Here is a 22,084-nt window from a genome sequence, read left to right on the forward strand (position 1 = left end):
TGGTTACAACACTTCTGATTTTGCAGTAGTTAATTTGCCTAACGCGCGTTCGGGCGACAATATTCAAAGGATTTCCAAACTCAGTTCAGTTTACTACAGGTCTTTTTACTATGTTTACTATCCAAACTGTGTACATGTGTATATAGAACAACAACTTTATTAATTAGTAACTATGTTAGTTTTTGCACTTGTTAAATAGTATGCAAAAAAAGTTGGCAAACCACCAGCATGGTTTACAATTGAATTATGCCCAAAATAGCTACCACCCTCTCACAGTAGTTGAAGCTGCAGGCGAGCACCTCCTTTGGAGGCCAAAATGCAGGAAAGACAGAGTTTGTGGATTTTCAGTAAATGGAAAATCAAAGGAAAGTCTTTACTTACTTGGGAAGAGTAGGCAAAGCAAGCTGGCAAAGCCTGAGCATGGTTTATAAATTAATTGTGCCCCAAATAGCTACCACCATCTTGCAGAAGTTGATTTCCCACAGCCAACACAAACGGACACTGCCAGACCTTACATCCGACTCACCAAGGTAAAGGAAGATGTTTTCTGCCATATCCTTTCATGTTTGCCAAGAACTTAACCAAGATATGAAAACATTTTACTTTGTAAACGTTGTTTTAAAAGACAAAGCGAAGAAAATGTGATGATACCAAAAGAGTATGGACAATAGCAGAAATTGCTGCATGATATATTTTATGATTTTTGCCCTTTAATAGCTGGTGTTAGTTTCGGTCCACTAAATGGCACATTTAAAAAAAAAAAAAAAGTTTGTTAACCTTGTAGAGATTGGAACTTATTACACACAGCTCATATGCTTCTGGAGGAAGAACTTAACCTACTGAACTATACATCAGGATTACAACTTGTGACTACAAGGTGACTACGGAGCTTCTTAAAGTTATGAACCTCAACCCACTGAGCCATTTTTTCCAGAGGTCAAGCGGTGATCTGCGAGTTGTAGGAGGTGCACCGTTGAACACAAATTAAACACCTAAGTTATTTCCTGACTTTTAAAAACAGCGACCAGAACGTCTGACATATTTTGTAGCAGGTGCATTTTTCACCTGAGCTATTTTTCCATTATTACATCCTGAGTAGTGCTGACTCAATGTAAATCTCTACAGCAGGTGCATTAACCCCTTTTGCTATTTAGCCAGAAGATACACCTGGACAGCGGATACAGCTAAAATTAAGCTAAGACAGCTCACTGAGTTGAAATTTCTGCTGGACTAACCCAAGAGCTAAGAGTAGATCACAGATTTGAATCTTGCTGTGGCCAGCTCAGCGTATCATCGGAGTTGAATAAAATCAGTACCAGAGTTGAATAACGATGATAAAACTTACTAACATTGTGAGCGAGCTGTAGGACTGTGGTAGCAAGTGGCATTTAAACAAAATAGGTCTGTGTGTGATTATTTTTAACAATCTGTGTCTGTATTGCATGTGAAATGGTTTGCTGCAGTCAAGCATGTGATTTTCACATTGGCAAAGCCCATAGACAAGATTCTGCCTGAAAAGGCCCACAATCAGCCTCGCACTATTAGGAAAAGGAATGCAGCAAATCTGCAGCACGACATGTGCTTCATAGCTGCCAAGGTTTCAGATTGCCATGTGTAACATTACTTTCAGGTGTTCGGATAGGAATTGTTGAGTTTCTGGCTATGGGCTGATGTGGGACTCAGTCATTCTATGTCTGACATCCCACACAGGGGTGCAAAACGATTTTGCAAGGTGAGGGTGGCAATAGGGCTGTTGGATTAATTTCAGGTTAGAAGTAAGCTTGGTGCTTCCCTTGGCTGGGGGGTTGACAAAGCAGAATGTTGGTATTAGAAACCCATGGGAGACGCATACATCTTATCTTGTTGGATCTATATGTTGTCTAAACGATGTAACATAGTTTAACAGTCCAGGTTTTTAAAAATTGACCACTACACACTACCACTATGCAAAAGTTTGAAGTGATATTTGGCGCTGCACCCACACACGTGTTCTGATTCCCGGCTTACACTGCCGCACACAGAGGAAAGTAATTACAGGGAACATTGGATGCTAGTAGAAAGTACATTTCTATTGTGTTACTTGGTTCACACATTTTTAGCAAGTGCAATTCAACTGTAAGAAACAGACCATATTGAGAGAAGTGACAATAGCAACTTACTTTTTCTTGGTGTCTCAGTCCTTACACTTGGAGCTTTATTAAATGCTAATTCAATTTTCTGAACTATATTTTCATTATGGATTTCTTCATGATTAATTTCTTCACAAGCCCTTAGAGTATCAGATGGTTCAAGATTGTTACGTTCTTCAGTGGGAGTGAGTTCCAATAATGTAAGACCATTTGGAGACTTCCGTGGAGTATATGGTATATTTTCATGAGCCGTAATATTGGAGAACTCTAGTACGCTAGGACAATCCGAAGTAGAATCTACTAGAATGGAGTCACTAATCATATCCACCATAAACTGTTCAGTTTTCCCATCAAATATATCTAAATAGTCAATTTTTTTATATTCTTCTGATTTGCTGTTTGGTAAAATGGTGTGAACAGGAGCTGTAACATCATCTTTGTTGGCATTTGTACAATCCTCCAGTAGAGGCATGTTGTATTCTGTAAGAGGTAGAGGGTTACACGTACTTCTAATTCTCCTTGAACTAATATTGTTTGTTATCATCTGATTATACCATTCACTGCTATCAGACATAGTGTTGAGCTGTGCCACAGTATTGTGCCCAGAATTACTTTGAAGCGATTCAGACAACATACAATTGGAATTTCTAAGAACATTACAATCTGAAGCATCAGGTTCCCTTACTACATAGGTACACCTTCTGGATTTTGTTATTTGGTCGAGTGAAACAGAGGGATTTGTGCAATCTGAGACACAAACATTGTCTTCATATTTATCAGCTGCTAGGTCTTCGCTTAGTACTGTGGATAATGAACAGACCTTGTCATTTAACGATCTTACAAAATAGGTTCCTCGTCTAGGTTGAACATTTTTATCTTTTAAATCTGAATTGAGGCCCACTTCAGTCTGTGGTGAACGAACAACATATGTCCCACGTCGGCCCTTCACATTTTTGTTGTGCGGAAAGTTTTCTGTAGAAGCAGAGAACTCTTCAGATTCTGCTGCACCAAAAATTCCATGAGTAGGTTTTATCAGTTTATCTTCTAGCAACCCTCCTACAGATGTGAAACGTTCAGGTTCTGACACACCAACAACATAGGTTTCTCTTCTTCGTTTGGAGCTAGCAAATGAAACGCGATAAATTCTTTTGCTTGGTTTTAGTACGTCTGGTTTAGTATACTGGTCACAAGTCTCTAATTCATCACCTTGGCTATGCTGCTCAGAGTCATCACAAGGTGCTGCTCTAATTCTTCTGTTTTGCTTCTTTTTAGTCTTACTCTCTTGTCTGCAGGCTTTCTCTTTCTTTGAGCATTTCGAATCAAGTACATGGTCTTCGCCACTTCCGTCAAAGTTGAGTTCATCGTTTTTTTTGTGAAGGTTTTGCTCAGCTTCATTTACAGCTTTAGACTTCTTTATACACACAGGAATACTGGAGATTTTTTTCTTTTCTAAAGGTAACTTATAAAGGGTTTCTTCACAAGTACCCTTATTCACTTTTTGTGCTCCTTTCCTTTCGGGTACATTTAAAGGTTGTTCTTGCAAAGCAGTTACCTGGCATTCTACAGAAGATATGTTTGTGGAATTCTCAAGACATCCATGTGTGTTGTTAAGCACACATTTCTTATCCTTCTCATTCACACTAGATGATTTCTCAGGCACAGCTGTCATATTTGAGATTTCAAGACTTTCCTCAAAAGGTGGCTGTTTCAAAGAGTAGATTTCGGATTGGGCGGTTCTACTTTCACATGTATTCTTGCTGACCTTTGGTTTTGACTTTTCAAGGAAACTGGAAGGCCGTTCTTGAAAATCTGTCATATTGGTTCTCTCACCAGGAAGTATCTCGGCAGAACTGTTTCCTTCAAGTAAGTCTCTTTCGTGCTTTTTTCTCTTTTTGGGGTTTTCAATGAGGACACATGTATTGTCTCGGAGAGGTGGCGAATCTAAAACATCTTGGCTTTCACCGATGGACATTTTTATAGAATGGCTTTCTTTTGCAGTACCTGGGGTGCCACAGGAGTTCTTACCAACTTCTCGATTTTTCTCAGTAATGCAGGAAGGCCTCCCCAGTAAAACGGCTTGATTGGCAACTGCTGAAGATAAAGTTTTAATGGTGCAGCTTTCTAATGGGAGTACGCTACTTTCAGAACATTCATTTTTCACGTTGTGCTTTTTGTTTGGAATTAACCAAGAAGCCTTCGCTTGATGAATGGGTACATTTGAAATCTCATTGCTTTCCCCATTCCAGAAAGCACTAGCACTACAAATTTCTAATGTGGTTTCTCTTTCATCTATTTGTTTGCGCACTTTTTGTTTTCCCTTCTTTGAAATTGTTTTTTTACGCTTTTCACATAAAGTAGGTTGATGTTGGCGCTCCTGACTTCCTTCAAAAGTAACAACAGTTGTGAGATCATCTAATGGGGTGTCTATTATGCAGGGGTTCTTGTCAACTTTGTGTTTATGTTTCTCAGATACGCTAAAAGGCTGCAGTTTTAAAGTTTGCATGTTTGAGGTGTTCTTGGTTTCACTGAACAATGAACCATTAATAATGTTGACTTCTAATGGGTATTGTCTAGGTAGGTAGCCTTGATTTTTATTCAAGTTTTCCAACATCTGAGAATCTTTGCACACAGCATGCTTCTCTATTTTCATGGGTTCCGCCTCAACATTAGACTTCTGAATTGCATGTGAAGATGATATTAAAGAGCAGCTTTCTGACAAGTTTACTTCACCATCACAGGGATAGTTACTATCCCCACTTTTCTTTTTATTTGAAATTAAATGAGATACCTCTTGTAAAACAGGTCCATTCCAAACCTCATTTTCCTTTTGCCTTAAGACACTAATGTTGCAGCTTTCCAATGGAGCTTCTTTTTCACAGGTTTTCTTGCTCACTTTGCTTTTTCCTTTCTTCCCAACTATTCTGCAAATATTCTCCTGTAAAAGTGGAGATTTATTGTTTCTATGGCTTTCCTCAAAGTTTAAAATATCAGTGCAGCCTTCCAATGGATCATCGATACCCAAAGGGCTTTGGTTTTTGTACAGATTCTCTAAAACGTTAACATTTTTTAAAACAACATTTTGTTCAGTTTCATTGCTTTCTTCATTAAAACAATCATTCTGTTCCAGCTTAACTTGACTCAACTGAACCACATTGGTTCTTCTGCAGTCATTGTGATCGCTATCCCATTGCTTAATCTTCGATTCAAATTGGTGATCTGTCACAGTTGAAGAGCTAGCTGACGTCATGATTTCAAATTGGGGTTCAATTTGCTGAGCAACTTCAGAATTATCTTTTAACTTAATGTTTGAAGATGTTTTTTTGATCTGGTCGGAGCCACTTTTCCGAGTGTGTTTCAGCTTCTTTCCATTCCAAGAATACCTTACTTTCCTCAAAGATACCCGATCACATGTGTCTACCTCCTCTTGAGGGTCTTTACCATCTGCTTTTTTGGTTTCTGAGGGAATTGTAGCAATCATGCCAGAATCACTTGCTGTTATATCCATTTCAGCACCAGACTCTGCCCATTCTGGCTGTAGCTTATCATGTTCTTTAAACTGCAGCCGGTCCAAAACATTTTTTTTCTTTTGGTCAGAGGCCTGTTTCATAGTGTAACTCTCCCTGCAGGAAGCATCTTGTTCATCTCCTTGTTCATTACTTTCACAGTTATCATTTGTTTCACTGAATGAATCTGATAAACTAGGTGAGGCATTGTTTTGATCATGGCCAACTGTCAGTGACTTTTTGCTCGAGCGAGACATTGTTGAACGTTTCCTTCTGTTCGTCACATATCCACTACCTCCACAAGACCCCTTAATATCTGCAGATGGACAATCTGATTGCAGACAGTCCAAATTCAGGACGAGGGGATTGTCTGATCCCTGCTCGATGCATTTTAAATTTACTGCAAAGAAAACAGAATATTAGTTTCAGAGGACATCTACCGGGTATCATCTGCCATATAACTATCAAAATGATCTAGAATAAAAATCTTCTAGCTAGAGCATTTGCAATATGCTTCTAAGAAATACAAGCTATAGGTTTCAAGTTCTTCATAAATAATTATTAGACAACAAAATGTCTCAGGAAACTTGAAAATAAAGAACAAGTTACTTACCTTTGATAACAGTCTTTCTGATGGATAATCAACTGCAGATTCCTCACTTTAAGAAGCAATATCCAAACACCATGTCCCAAAACACAAGGGTGCAAGGAGTGGACTCTCACTAAAAAGCCCTGCAGAACCGAGCAAGCAATATGGCCCCCTCTGTGGAATTCACTGCCTAGGCAGTAGTGCTTGACATATGCATGCACTGACTCCTATGTAGCAGCCTGGCAGAGGTTATTACATCCCACACTGTCAAGGCAGTTTTGGCTCTTGAGGAAAAAGCTCACAGAACCCCAGAGGGCTCCTTCTTGGCCAGGGCATAGCATGTCGTCATACACAAGACAATCCGCCTGGACAGTGTCCATTACTGTACTACCTGACCCTTCCTTGCACCAACAAAGAACAGAAAGACTTAGAAACATACACTGGTAGAGCCTCACTTCCTTTTGATAAGGATGCATTGAAGAGAAATAAAGCAGGAAAGATGATTCACTGACCAACCTGGAAGGACAGTACAACCTTTGGCATAAAAGAAGCCCATTTTCTCACCACCAATTTGTCTGAAAAGAAAGGTGTGTATGAAAGTTGCACTAACAGTGCTTGCAGCTCCAACATTGCACTCAGAAGTGACTGATGTCAGAAATATCTGGGCAGTAAGAATCCACAGAGATCAATTATGCCTGGGCTCAAAGAGCAAACCCATCAGAAATGTGAGAACTAAATAAAAGGTCCATTGAGGCATAATGAAGTGCCTTGGCAGAAACATGTGTAAAACATTTAAGAACCTCACTGCAAATGACAAAAAGTTGGTTGGTCTGACAAAAAAGGCCAATGGGGCTGACATATACCTTTTAGCTATACCCACCACAAACACTTGGGGGCCAAAGAGATACAAACAACAAAATATAATATAGCGTGTAGAAGACCAAAGTTCTTGTCCCAACAACTAGAAAATCGTCGGATTTAGTTAAGTGGCATCAAACCACAAAAATCACATTCACAACTTCCACAGGAAAGTCCTAACTGCTCAGGTGTCGCTTCTCAGTCTCAACACATGGGGTGTAGGCCAGAGAATTGGGTACAGAACCCTACCCCGTTCCTGAGATAGGAGGCGATCCCAGAGAGGGAGACAGATCGGAGGAGAAATGCTCAGACTCAACAGGTGAGGGAATCCTACTCGCCAGACCCAATTCAGTCTCTTAACAATTACAAGGCTTGGTCTGTCCTGACCTGCTGCAGAACTCGAGACAGTGATAGAAATGCATACAGAAGTCTTGTGCTCCAGAGTGCTTACCTTACAGACTCTCTTGACAGATGCAACAGGGCACAGTAATCTTGGGATTGAATGTTCTTGACAGCACTGAAAGGATCAAGCCAGGGTAGGCCGCACTGTGTGAAGATAGACTGAGCCACTCCTGGATAAAGACCCCATTTGTGGTCTACCAGCTGACGTTGCTGCATTTGTCTGCTCTAGTGTTGAGCGACCCAGTCAGATAATTCGCTACCAGAGAGATACCCTGATGTCCCAGCCATCTCTAAAGACGCAGTGCCTCCTGGCAAAATCCAAAACCCCCTAAGAAATATCATGTTCCTCTTGCATGCACAATAAAACATGCAAACCAAGCTAGTGGATAATAAGGTAGGTATGCATGTAGTTTACATTAAGGACAACATTGTGTTAGGTTTTTATATTGAATGCTAGACAGTAGATTTGCTCTTTATCTGGTTTTTAGGTGCACAGAAAGGCAAGGCAGTGCAAAAGATGACCCTTGTGGACAGTCTTCTGGATCAAGATTCGTTATACACTGGTCAAAAAGTAGCCCCCTGAATTTATGAGAACCCATTTCAATTCCTCAAAGGTCACTACAACGTGCTGCCACGAGGTCTGATGTTCTAGACCTCTGCCAGGCTGTGGCTTGTTAGTCCATGCATTAGCTCTCAAGTCTTGCACACCGTTTGTGCCATGCTGAAGTCTGCCTGGTCCAGGTCATCTGTTGGCTGCCTGACAATGCATGCAGCATCCCCACGGCCGGTATGGTCTCAAAGTGGCTGCCTCGGGATCACCTCCGATCAGTCTATATCCCTCAGCTACTGGCTCACCACTGTGGGCACGCTATCCCTTACCACTTACTCTTCTCAGAGGTCCGTGAACTCTACCCTCACGGCCAGTACACTCAAACTTAAGGAGCGGCAACCTTGGTACTAACAGGTTACATTTCCTCTTGTAACAACTCAAATCCTAGGTTGCAGTTTACAAGGACCCTTGGGCACACACTTACCCTCCTCTGGGAAACTACCACGTCACTATCCAGAGTGACTAAGGCATAGGGCATGTTATGCAAACTTGGAGAGCGTACTATCACCAGCGAGGATATCCTGGTGCTGAGCAGTTAAGAGATTGGCCAAACCTAGTGCCTAATGGGACTACTCAAAGAGTGAGCTTGTCAGCTTCTTGCAGAATTCAAGAAGTGAGGAGGCTGCTATTGTGTATAGTGGCAGGTCATTCCAGGCTTTGGAATCAACATAAAACATGGAACGATCTGCCACTACACACAAGAGCCTCCTTCTCACTTCTTGAATTCTGCTCAACTGAAGGGTGTTGTTTTCTACGTGTGGAATGTATGTGTCTGGACGAGCAGGTGTCTAGAAGGTTTGTGAAATCAGATGCTATTGCCGAGGTATGCTGGGCCAGTGTTATGTAGTGCTTTGGAAGTGTGAGGAGTTTGAATTGTGCTGGTTTGCATATGGGAAGCTAGTGAAACTTTCATGAGAGGTATGTTGTCTGTACACCATGGGAGGTTGAGCGTGATTCTGGCTACAGCGTTTTGAATGGTCTGCATCCTGATTGTCAGAGTTTTGTTAATGCAAAAATGGCAGACATTTTCTCAAAATGTTTTCCTTCATAATCAAATTGAAAAGCTCATCATATGTTTCAGCTATGCTGCCTTTCACCTATCATTCTATTGACTTCAATGAATAATCAGCAAAGTCCAACCAATGCTGCTGAGACTTCTCTGTACAGGCACCCAAATTCTCAACCCGTATTGCTCTGGAGTCTAACCTTATTTGCTAATCAAAATCCCTTCAGGTGTATACAGTTTGATTTCTTTTTTGTCCAAGACAAGCACTGCATCCCAAAACAACAAGTTACTTACCTTCGGTAACACTTTTTCTGGTGGATACAGTTTCTGCCTGTGGATTCCTCACCTTATGAATATCCCCTGCGCCAGCGTTCCGTGGAAACGTTTTCCTAGCTCTCCATGCCGATGAGGTTGTCACAATGCTATGGCTCCGCATGACGTCACTGGAGCCATAAGAGGGCCACGTCGGCGTGATGACCTCAGTTCCACCCATTTTTTCCGTGCCACCGAGGCGAAACGGGTGGACCAAACATATAGACAATGCATACATAGTACAAAGTATTCACACAAATACACACAGTGTAAAGTGAAAAAGGAAAGCAAAAGAAAGCAAGCATTTCCTATAAGCCTACATAAAGAAACAGAGGCAATACGGAATAACAATATAAAACAACCATATAAACCATACCTCTTTCAATGGTATAAAAGGGTGGACAACAGAGATGAGGGTGGGTCAGTGAGGAATCCACAGGCAGATACTGTATCCACCAGAAAATGCATTACCGAAGGTAAGTAACTTGTTCTTCTGATGGATACATCTGCCTGTGGATTCCTCACCTTATAAATAGAATCAAACAGCAGTCCCACTCCCAGAGGAGGGTGTCCACCCTTCTATACCAAAAAGTCCTGCAAAACAGAGTGCGCAAAATGGCCGTCCCTCCTCACTTCGGAATCTAAGCAGTAATGCTCCGCGAAAGTGTGGAGGGAGGCCCAAGTTGCGGCCTTACAGATGTCCAGCACAGGGACACCTCTGGACAAGGCAGAAGTAGATGATTTAGCCCTGGTGGAATGAGCTCGAATGCCTTCAGGAGGCTCCTTACAAGCCAGAGCGTAGCAGAACTTGATGCACAAGATGATCCACCTGGCTAGAGTGCACTTGTGCACCGCCTTGCCCTTCATGCGTCCAACATAGCCCATAAAGAGCTGATCATCCAATCGCAGGTCCTTCAATCTATCGAGATACAAACTAAACGCCCTCTTAGGATCCAAGCGGTGCAGCCTCTCCTCCTCCTTGGAAGGGTGAGGGGGAGGATAGAAAAGTAGGGAGGGTAACGGACTGCCCTAGATGGAAGGGAGTTACCACCTTAGGCATAAAAGCAGCCCTGGTCCTGAGAACCATCCTTTCAGCATGAATAGTCCGAAAAGGAGGCTTAGAACTGAAATCCTGAAGCTCACTCACCCTCCTGGCTGAGGTGATAGCCACAAGGAAGACTGTTTTGAATGACAGCAGTCTCAAGGGACAACTATGCATAGGTTTGAATGGAGAACCTATTAAGAAAGTTGAAACTGGATTTAGATCCCACTAGGGCATAATGAAGGGAGTAGGTGGAAACATATTAGTAAGACCCTTAATAAACCTTAAAACAACCGGAGATTTAAAAAGAGACTGCTGATTGGGCAAACAAAGAAATGCCGATAAAGTAGACAAATAACCTTTAACAGCAGTCACAGCACAACCCTGCTGAGCCAAATGCAGCGAAAAACAGAGACCATCAGAAAGATGAGCCTTTAAGGGATCAATAGACCTCTCTCCACACCATTTAACAAATCTCGACTACCTGTAGGAGTAAATGGACTTGGTGGAGTGTCGCCTGGCTGATAAGATAACATCCACCACGTCAGGAGGAAGAGCAAAGGAACTCAGGTTGCCCCGTTAAATCTCCAGGCATGAAGGTGCAGGCTCTGGAGGTGGGGTTGAAGAACCTGACCCTACGACTGCGAGAGGAGGTCTGCCCTGAGAGGGAGACGGAGCGGAGGGTGCGATGAGAGGTGAAGTAGATCTGTGTGCCACACCCTTCTTGGCCAATCTGGGACAATCAATATGACTTGGGCCCGGTCTTGACGAATCTTCCTCAGAATCAGAGGAATCAAGGGTATGGGAGGAAACGCATAAAGGGGTTGTGAGCTTCAACTCAACTGACACACGTCCCCCCAACGCCCCCTGCATCGGAAACTGGAGACTGCAGAATGACGAGCAATGCGCTTTCGAGAGTGGCGAACAGGTCCACCCGAGGAGTCCACCACGTCCAGAAGATGTGTCGAACTACCTACGGATGAAGCCTCCACTCGTGGTCGGCGGAGAACTACTGACTGAGACTGTCCGCCCACACATTTAGTAAACCGGCCAGATGATTTGCTATCAAGCAAATCCGAACATCCTGAGCCCAGGACCAAAGCCGCAACGCCTCCCTGCAGAGACGGTACGACCCCACTCCTCCCCGCTTGTTGACATATCACATCGCGGCAGTGTTGTCCGTCAGGACTTGAATCGACTGACCACGAAGGGATATGAAGCAATCTTTCCTCTGGAGACCAAAGACCCTTGATCTCCAGATCCCTCAGGGGAGCACCCCACCCTAGGGTAGAGGCATCCGTTATCACTGTGGCCACCGATGGAGGAAGATGAAAGGGCTTTCCTTGAGACAGATTGCCCTCCACGATCCACCAAGAGAGATCCGCTGCAGCTTCTCTGGAGATCCTGACTGACTCCCTGAGATTTCCGTTGTGCTGATACCACTGCCTGCGGAGGCACCACTGGAGCGCCCTCATGTTCCAGCGTGCATGGTTGACAAACAGAATGCAGGAGGCGAACAGACCGAGCAGGCGTAGGACCTTCAGAACTGGAACAACCACTCCATTGTGAAACAAAGGGATAATTTCCTGAATGTCGAGAATCCTTTGCGGAGGAGGAAAAGCTCGACACACAGTGGTATCCAGTACTGCCCCTATGAACAGGTTGCTCTGAGAGGGCACTAGGTGAGACTTGGGCACATTTATCGAAAAACCCAATCTGAACCGCAGCTGAGTTGTTACCTGCAGATGACGACGCACCATCTCGGGCGACTGCTTTCAGAAGCCAGTCGTCCAGGTAGGGGAAAACCGAGATCCCCGACCTCCTGAGATGGGCAGCCACCACCGCCATCACCTTGGTGAAGACTCGAGGTACAGTAGTAAGACCAAACGGAAGGACCGCAAACTGGTAATGTTGCGAACCAACCGTAAACCGGAGATATTTCCTGAGCGACTTCAGGACTGGGATGTGAAAATACACATCCTGCAAGTCGATGGACACCATCCAGTCCTCTTGTTGCAGTGCCTGAAGAACCTGCGCTAGGGTGAGCATCTTGTACCTCTCCTGCAGAATCAAGGTTCTGAGATCCAGGATGGGTCGTAACCTGCCATCCTTCTTGGGAATCAGGAAATACTGCGAGTAGCATCCCTGACACCTTTCCTGCTACGGAACCACTTCTATCGCACTTGTAACAGGACAAGATCCTCTTTCTGAAGAAGAATTAAATGATCCTCCGTGCAAAACACTTGGCAAGGAGGGTAAGGAGGAGGGAATTCCAAGAAGGGAAGGGCGTACCCATTTTCTACCAGATCTAAAACCCAAAGGTCTGAAGTGACCAATTTCCAATCCTGTAGAAAATGGGTAAGCCGGACCCCCACAGGACCTGCATGATCTAGGAAGGCGGATCTAGGGCTCCTTTCCTGCATTACCAGGAGGGGTTGGGGAGGTGGAGGAGGAAGAAGGTCGACGACCTGTTCCACAAAGGCAACCTCTGCCCTTAGCCCTGTAGGATTTGTACAAGGGGTTTTGTTGCTGCAGCCGACGGTAACCACAAAAGGAAGATTTCCCAAAGCCACAGTATCTTCTATAAGCCATAACCCCTTGCCTGAGACTGTAGACCCAAGGATTTCGCTGTGGCCTTACTGTCCTTGAACCTTTGCAAAGCAGAGTCAGCTTTTTCTCCAAAAAGCCTAGATCAGTCAAAGGGAAGATCTAGAAGGGCAGCTTGTACATCAGGTGAGAACCCAGAAGACCTTAGCCAAGCATGTCTTCTCGTAGCAATTGATGAGCCTATCACCCTGGCCACAGAATCTGCTGTGTCCAGGCCAAACTGGATGACTTGGTGAGCCGCAGCCTGTGAGTCTGCCAGTACCTCACTTAAATTTCCCCGTTCTTCCTCAGATAATTTTGGAAGACGCTGCTTGGCAGAGTCCATAAGGGCATAAATGTATCTACCCAACAAACAGATAGCGTTGGTGGATTTTAAAGCCATACTCGCTGACGAGAAGACCACCTTTGCAGATTGTTCAAGTTTCTTGGAATCCCTGTCAGCAGGAGTCTGCGGAAAGGCGCCCATAGACTGCTTTGAACATGAAGCCAGCACCACCAAACTCTTAGGCGAAGGATGAGAAGAAAGGAACACAGGATCTCCTGGGGCAGGTTTGTACCTTCTGGACACCGACCTTGAAACTGCAGGAGCAGAAAGAGGATTGCGCCAAACGAACAAGTTACTTACCTTCGGTAACGCTTTTTCTGGTGGATACAATATCTGCCTGTGGATTCCTCACCTTTTGAATAACACCTGCGCCAGCATTTCGCGGAAAAATTCTTTCCTAGCTCTCCCACGTCGACGAGGATGTCACAATGGACCGGCTCCGCTCGCGGCACCGTATGACATCATCAGAGCCACAAAAGGACCTCGTCGGCGTGCTGACGTCAGTTCCACCCATTTTTTCCATGCCACCGAGGCAAACGGGCGGACCAACACATTTTCAAATGCAAACAAAGCATACCAAATATATACATGTATATAAATTCACAAATGCATAATCAATAAAGGTATAGAAAAATAGCAACAGAATAAGCATTTCTCATTAATAAAATATAAACCTGATTAAGACATTAAAATAAAATATTTTTGGATAGAAACAGGTGGACAATAGGGAGGTGGGTGGGAGCGTGAGGAATCCACAGGCAGATATTGTATCCACCAGAAAAAGCGTTACCGAAGGTAAGTAACTTGTTCTTCTGATGGATACTTCTGCCTGTGGATTCCTCACCTTTTGAATAGATTCCCAAAGCCGTACCTCTCCCGGAGGAGGGTGTCCACCCGACTAGACCAAAAAATCCTGCAAAACAGAGCGAGCAAAATGGCCATCCCTCCTAACCTCAGAGTCCAAGCAGTAATGCTTTGCAAAGGTGTGGAGGGAGGCCCAAGTTGCTGCCTTACAGATATCAAGAACAGGAACACCTCTAGCCAAAGCAGAAGAAGTAGACTTAGCTCTGGTGGAATGAGCTCGGATACCTTCAGGCAGTTACTTCTTGGCCAGGGCGTAGCAAATCTTGATGCAGAAGATAATCCTCCGGGAAAGCGTCCTCTTGTGCACTGCCTTGCCTTTCATTTCATTTTCCCAACATAGCCCACGAAGAGCTGATCGTCCAGCCTCAGATCTCTAGTCCAATCCAAATAAAAGCTGACAGCCCTCTTAGGGTTCAACCGATTCAGTCTGTCTTCCTCCTTGGAAGGGTGAAGGGGAGGATAAAAGGTGGGTAAAGTGATGGATTGTCCCATATGGAAATGGGGACCCACCTTGGGAAGGAAAGCAGCCCTGGTCCTTAGAACCAACGTATCCGCATGAATGGTCAGGAAAGGAGGTTTCGAACTAAGAGCCTGAAGCTCACTTACCCTCCTAGCCGAGGTAATGGCAATCAAGAAAACCGTTTGAAAAGAAAGAAGCCTCAACGGGCAAGAGTGAAGAGGCTGAAACGGAGAACCCATTAAAAAAGTGAGTACTAGATTCAAATCCCACTGAGGCATAATGAAATGTGTGGGAGCAAACTTAATTGTAAGGCCCTTAAAGAATCTCATGACAATGGGGGACTTAAATAAAGACGGCTTGTCAGGCACACATAAAAAGACCGACAAAGCCGATAAATAGCCCTTAACAGTGGCTACAGCACAACCTTGCTGTGCTAAAGAAAGAGAAAACTCCAAAATATTAGACAAGAGGGCCTTCAAAGGGTCAATGCCTCTCTCTCCGCACCACTTTACAAATCTGGACCATCTGGAAGAGTAAACAGACTTAGTGGAGTGTCGCCTGGATGATAAAATAACATCCACTATATCCGGAGGGAGAGAGAAGGAACTCAGGTTGCCCCGTTCAATCTCCAGGCATGAAGGTGCAGGCTCTGGAGGTGGGGGTGTAGAACCTGCCCCTGCGACTGCGAGAGGAGGTCTGCCCTGAGAAGGAGACGGAGCGGAGGGTGCGACGAGAGGTGAAGTAGGTCTGTGTACCACACCCTTCTTGGCCAATCTGGGGCGATCAATATAACTTGGGCCCGGTCTTGGCGAATCTTCCTCAGAACCCGAGGAATCAAGGGTATGGGAGGAAACTAGTTGTAAGCTCCAATCTATCTGAAACGCATCCCTCAAAGCTCCCTGCATCGGATACTGGAGACTGCAGAATAACGGGCAGTGCGTGTTCTCGTGAGTGGCAAACAGGTCCAACCGAGGAGACCCCCACATATGAAAGATGCGATGGACCACCTCCGGATGAAGAGGCCACTCGTGATCGGCCGAGTAACGCCAACTGAGACTGTCCGCACGAATATTCAGCACACCACCCAGATGATTTGCAAAAACAGAAATCCGTTGGCCCTGAACCCAGGACTAGAGTCGCAGAGCCTCTCGACAGACGATACGACCCCACACCTCCCTGTTTGTTGATGTACCATATCGCAGTAGTGTTGTCCGTCAGGACCTGAACCGACTGACCGCGAAGGGAAGGGAGAAAAGCCTTCAGTGCCAAACGAATAGCCCGCAATTCCAGAAGGTTGATGTGAAGCAACCTTTCCTCTGGAGACCAAAGGCCTTTGACCTCCAGATCCCCCAGTTGAGCACCCCACCCTAGAGTGGAGGTATCCGTGATCACTGTGGCCACCGGTGGAGGAGGCTGAAAGGGCTCTCCTTGAGACAGGCTGCCCTGCACACTCCACCAAGACAGCTCCGCTGCAGCTTCTCTGGAGATTCGGATACTCTCCCCGAGATCTACGTTGTGCTGATACCACTGCCTGCAGAGGCACCACTGGAGTGCCCTCATGTGGCAGCTTGCATTGTTGACCAACAGAATGCAGGAAGCGAACAGACCGAGCAGGCGAAGAACCTTCAGGACTGGAATAACCGCTCCATCGTGAAATAAAGGAATAATTTCCTGTATGTCGAGAATCCTCTGCGGAGGCGGGAATGCTCGATAAACAGAAGTGTCCAGTATTCCCCCTATGAACAGGCTGCGCTGAGAAGGCACCAGGTGAGATTTGGGCACATTTATCGAAAAACCCAATTTGAACAACAGATGAGATGTCACTTGCAAGTGGCGCAAAACCAACTCTGGAGACTCCGCTTTCAACAGCCAGTCATCCAGGTAGGGGAAAACAGGAACCCCTGACCTTCTGAGATGAGCCGCTACCACCGCCATGACCTATGTAAAGATTCGAGGAGCGTAAGTGAGACCGAACGGAAAAATCGCAAACTGGGAATGTTGCGATCCCACCGTGAACCGGAGATACTTCCGATGCGACTTCAGGATGGGAAGATGAAAATACGCATCCTCCAGATCGATGGACACCATCCAGTCTTCCTGTTGCAGCGCAAGGAGAACCTGAGCCAAGGTCAATATTTTGAACTTTTCCTGCCTGAGGTAAAGGTTCAAAATCCTGAGGTCCAAGATTGGTCTCAAGCGACCATCCTTTTTGGGGATCAGGAAATATCGGGAGTAGCAACCTCGACCCATTCCTGCTCCGAAACCACCTCTATCGCACCTTTTTGGAGAAATGTAAGAACCTCCAGCTGCAAAAGCAGCAAGTGGTCTTCTGAACAACCACCCTGGCGAGGAGGGTAAGGAGGAGGAAACTCCAAAAATGTGAGGGCGTACCCATTCTCTACAAGATTCAAGACCCAACGATCTGGTGTGATCAGTCTCCAATCTTGTAGAAAGTGGGGCACCCGACCTCCAACTGGACCAACATGTTCTAAGATGGGGGATCAAGAACTGCTTACCTGAGGTACCAACGGTGGCGGGAGGGGAGGTAGAGGAAGAGGAGGAGGTCTGTTGTCGATTTGCACCCCTGAGCCCTCTCTTATTCTTCCCTCTGTAGGACTTGTACAAGGGATTCTGCTGTTGTTGGCGCTGCTGAAATTGTTGGCGGCCACGAAAGGAAGCAGATCTCCCAAAGCCTTGATATCTTTTGTAACCATAACCTCTAGACTGCACCTGGAGGCCTAAAGATCTTGCGGTAGCTCTGTCTGTGAAACGATCCAAGGCTGAATCCACCTTTGATCCAAAGAACCTTGACCCATCAAAGGGCAAATCCAGCAAAGTCGCCTGAACATCAGCCGAAAAACCAGAAGGACTGAGCCATATCTGTCTCCTTGTAGCTACAGAAGACCCCATCACACGAGCCATAGAGTCAGCAGTGTCCGTCCCTGACTGAATCAATTGACTTGCTGCAGCCTGTGAATCCGAAAGGACTTCCAAGAAGTTGGCACGATCCTCCTCAGTCAACTTAGGAGCCAATTGTACAACAGAGTACATCAATGCATGAATATATCGTCCAAGAAGGCAAGTTGCATTAGTTGACTTTAGAGAGATACTTGCAGAAGAAAACACCTTTGGTAGGAAAAGCACGAGAAGACTGTTTTGAGCAAGATGCTTGGACAACTAAACTCTCTGGTGTCGGATACGATGACAAAAAATCCGGATCACTAGGGGCGGGCCTGTACCTTCTCGAGATAGGAGATACAGCCGGAGCAGACAAAGGCTTCTGCCACACCTCCAGAATTGGATCTGTTAAGGCATCCGTAAAAGGAAATAAGGGCTCAGAAGTTGACAAAGAAGTATTTAAAACTGCCGTTAGTATGTTGGACTTTATCTCCGCAGAGGGAAGTTTAAGGCCCAATAAATCAGCCACCTTTCTTGTAACTACATGGTAAGGTGCAACGTCTTGTACAACACATCCACTTGCAGATGGTAAGTTATACTCAGTGGAAGTATCTAGGCCCCTAGCTTCCTGAAGGCTTTCAAACTTATCCACAGAGTCTGCAATTTCCCCTTCCTCCAAGGAGCCTAAGGATAGAACTGAGGAACACACAGGTTCAAAGCCAAAGGACCAACGGGGCCTGAAGACGCGCCGGATGGAGTGGAGGCTCTGGTAAATAAACCAAACATCGCACTGAGAAAATGCGAAGAGTCAGCCCCAGGAGCAGGAAAAGGAGGATATGAATCCGTACCTTCCTGTAGCAGAGTCACCTGAGGTTGCACTGGAGCCTGCGGAGCTGGGGAAGGCACCCGCTCAGTTGAAGCCACATGGCCTGGAGAGGACCCAACCGGCGCCTGTGACGTCGCTGGAGCCGGTGAACATTCATGTATCGAAGAAGCCTCTGAAACTGGCGACGCCGCAACCGGAGATGGTACTGGCGTCACTTGAGGAGAAGGAGTTGGAGAGATAAAGTCCCTTCTCCGAGGTCGATCAGCCGGAGTAGGCGACCTCGATCTCGAGACCCTGGCCTTCGAAGAACAATGACGAGAGGTATGACTTCTCTTGGATTTCTTGTGTTTCTTCGACTTCGAAGTGTGAGAAGACGAAGACTTTGTCCTCTTTCTCCCTCTCTTCTCCTTCTTGGCTTTTGCCATAAACAACTTGGCTTCAAGTTCTTTGATCGCCTTTGGATTCATTTTCCTGCAGCTCCTGCATTCCTCAACGTCGTGGTCCGAGGATAAACACCACAGGCAGTCGTCATGCAGGTCCGTGATCGACATGTGCCCGCCACACTCTCTGCAGGGTTTGAATCCGGTTTTCCTGGAAGTAGCCATTCTGAAACAAAACAAACTAAGAGATACAAAGTTTTCCACAATGAAAACGGAGAGGCCTGAAAAAACCGTTAAGCGTTGACGGCGTGGAAAAAAGGGAACTGACGTCAGCACGCTGACGAGATCCTTTTGTGGCTCCGATGACGTCATGCGGTGCCGCGAGCGGAGCCGGTCCATTGTGACGTCCTCATCGACGTGGGAGAGCTAGGAAAGAATTTTCCCGCAGAATGCTGGCGCAGGGGGTATTCAAAAGGTGAGGAATCCACAGGCAGAAGTATCAATCAGACCTCAAGGATCGGCTCCGTCCGGGCATCATTGAACAGCAAGCGGGCCAACCACAGAGGACGGAGAATGAAGCACCTCTGTAAGTAAATTAGGCTTATACTCAGCCATAGGGAGCTGCAGATCCAAGAGCTCTGCAGCCTTCCTTATCACAATAGTAAGGTGCAACTTCCTTTGAGGGAGAAGCTTTCTGAGAAGCAAAGTCCCACTGCGGGGAGGTGTCAAGTCCACTTGCCTCACCCAGACCCTCGAACATATCCTCCATATATTCAGCCCGGTACTGTTCTTCCTCTAGCAACCTCTGTGCTCCTCTCCTCGAGCGCATCTTCGGTTGCGTCAATGGCTCCGGGAGCGGCGGCGAAGGCGGATCCGCAGCAGCAACCTGCGTCGAACGAATCCGAGAAGAAGGTTCGCCGAATGGAGCCGGGGACTGCCCATTCGGCGTCATCGGCATGAATGGCACAAAGGGGGCCTGAGGATATTGGTGAGGCACACCCAAATTAAATGCCAGAGTACCCACAGGACCCGAAGGTGCACCAGAAGGGTATGTGGCCATGGAAAACACACCATACATCGCATTTAAAAATGCGAGAGATCCGAACCCAGTGCCGGGAATGAAGGATACTGAGCCGGCTCGAGATCCAATCGAGGCACCTCTGGAGTTGGAACCACCGGGGCCACAGGCAGAGCCACAGGAGCTGAAGGCGTCTCAGCATCAGCCGGAGTCAACTAACCTTCCGGAGCCGGAGAAGATCTTGGGGTCGGAGTTCGCTTAGGAGACACTGAAGGTGAAAGAGAGATGAAGTCCTTAACATGACGTCAAGGAGCCAGAGAAAGTGACCTCGAAGCCATAGGCTTCGGCGAACAGCGTCGAGATCCATGCCTCTTCTTCTTGTGCTTCCTCCTCGAATCATGTGAAGTCGACGACCTTCACTTCGAACATTTAACCCCTTTTTTCTTTTCTTACTTTAGCCATGTACAGCTTGGCTTCTCGTTCCTTCAAGGCCTTCAGGTTTGTCTTCCTACAGCAAGGACAGCCCTCGACGTCATGATCAGAAGATAAACTCCACAGGCAGTCCTCATGGGGGTCAGTGATCATCATATACCCCTCTCACTCCTTACAGGGCTTGAAACCAGACTTCCTTGGAGCAGACATGTCGAAACCACAGAAGGAAACCAGACAAATGCAAAGTATCCAGGAGAAAGTATGGAGAGTCCATAGAAAAACCGTTATCGTTGACAGCGCGGAAAAAAGGGAACTGCTGTCATCACGCAGACGTGGCCCTCTTATGGCTCCAGTGACATCATGCGGAGCCGCGTGCGGAGCCATAGCATTGTGACGATCTTGTCCGCGGAATGCTGGCGCAGGGGATATTCATCAGGTGAGGAATCCACAGGCAGATTTATCCATCAGAAGAGACAATCCTCCCTTAAGCACCGTAGACCAACATTTCTACTTCACTGCAGCCAGCGAGCTCTAGAAGTAAACATTTTGACATCATCCCCCACTTCATATTTAGGTTTTATATCTTTAGGATAGTTTGGTTCCAACCTACCCACTCTGCTTTGCACTCATTTTATTGTGGTCACGATTAATGGTCCTGGAAATCTGCTGAGCCTCCAAGTACACCGGTCTAAGGTCAGCCACGTGAGCTAAGAGTGCTTTGCATTCAGAACAAGGGCTGCTTGATGCTCTTCTGAAACTGGATTATGCTCAGCACCAGCATTCCCCCCTGTCCAGGAGCTTGAAGGCTGTGAACTTAAGAAAAGTCAACACCAGGTAAAGGTCCCACAGAGGCATTACAAATGATTTGGGTAGAAACATGCGAGTCTCTCTCTGATTCGCTGTCAGTGGGATAGATGGGAATCAATTAACGTTAATCTTTCTGGCCAAAGTCTGTACAACAAGGCTCTCAGGGGTGATTATCTGGGTGAGGAAGTTGCCCACATCAGGGCGATGGTGCCAAGCAACTTGCCGATTAATAGGGAGCCTTAAACGGCGTTAAGCTCAGGCACACAAAAGTGTCTGCCTGCTTCATTGAATGGAAGTGGGTTTTCAGAACATCTTTAACCAGGGTGAAGCACTTTAAGACATGTATCTTAGCTTCTTGAGCAGGTAATTGAAGATCAAGGAATACTGGCTCCCTACACACCATCGCAAAGGAGGCACTTTCCTCTGCTGCTGGGCCCAGAGGCAAAACCAACGCAGAGTCTGGGGGTAGTATTCAGATTGTTGGCATCATGGATATCTTTATAGCAATTGCCAAACAACTCATAGGCATGACCTCTTTCGAGGAGCAGGGGCACTGTATTGGAAACAGAGGAGTGGCCAGTAGGCTGCGGCTCCAGGTGATAGATGCACAGCTTCGGTTGAGGTCAGGGTGGCCCTATCTCTGTCAGACAGCACTATTTGTTGTCAATGGTCGTTGGTGCCGATGGCATCAGTGTATTGTACTCCTGCATGGGTTGTGGCACCAGAGGGAGAGCCGGTACTAAAGTTGGTCCAGAACCAGAACAAAAACAAGGGACCCAACTGGCGCAGCGGGTGGACCTGTTGGCAGAAGCCTAATTGGGAGACCCCTCTGCTTCTTGGGCGCCAAAGGGAGCCTATAACATGTCAAAAGCTGCAGCATGGCTTCATGGAATTCTTTGATTTGCTGTGGTATTGTGAACTGCTCCATAAATTCAGGTTGCTGCAAGACACGTGCCACCTCACTCACCACACTACATTAACTAACTTTCCACTCTACCATGCACTGTGTTCTCTAA

General features: G+C 46.0%; 1 protein-coding gene across 4 annotated transcripts in view; it reads right to left on the reverse strand.

Moving 5' to 3' along the window:
* Positions 1-22,084, reverse strand: part of LOC146858071 (uncharacterized) — a 499,452-nt gene that overhangs the window by 139,275 nt on the left and 338,093 nt on the right. For all 4 annotated transcript variants that reach the window (XM_085648839.1, XM_085648840.1, XM_085648841.1 and 1 more), the window contains one exon: positions 2,160-6,032. In XM_085648839.1, coding sequence (XP_085504965.1) covers positions 2,160-6,032 — 3,873 coding nt within the window. The remainder of the gene's footprint in view (positions 1-2,159; positions 6,033-22,084) is intronic.

The sequence above is a fragment of the Triturus cristatus genome, chromosome 3_2 (genome assembly GCF_964204655.1).
Source record: "Triturus cristatus chromosome 3_2, aTriCri1.1, whole genome shotgun sequence".
NCBI classification, from domain to species: Eukaryota; Metazoa; Chordata; class Amphibia; order Caudata; family Salamandridae; genus Triturus; species Triturus cristatus.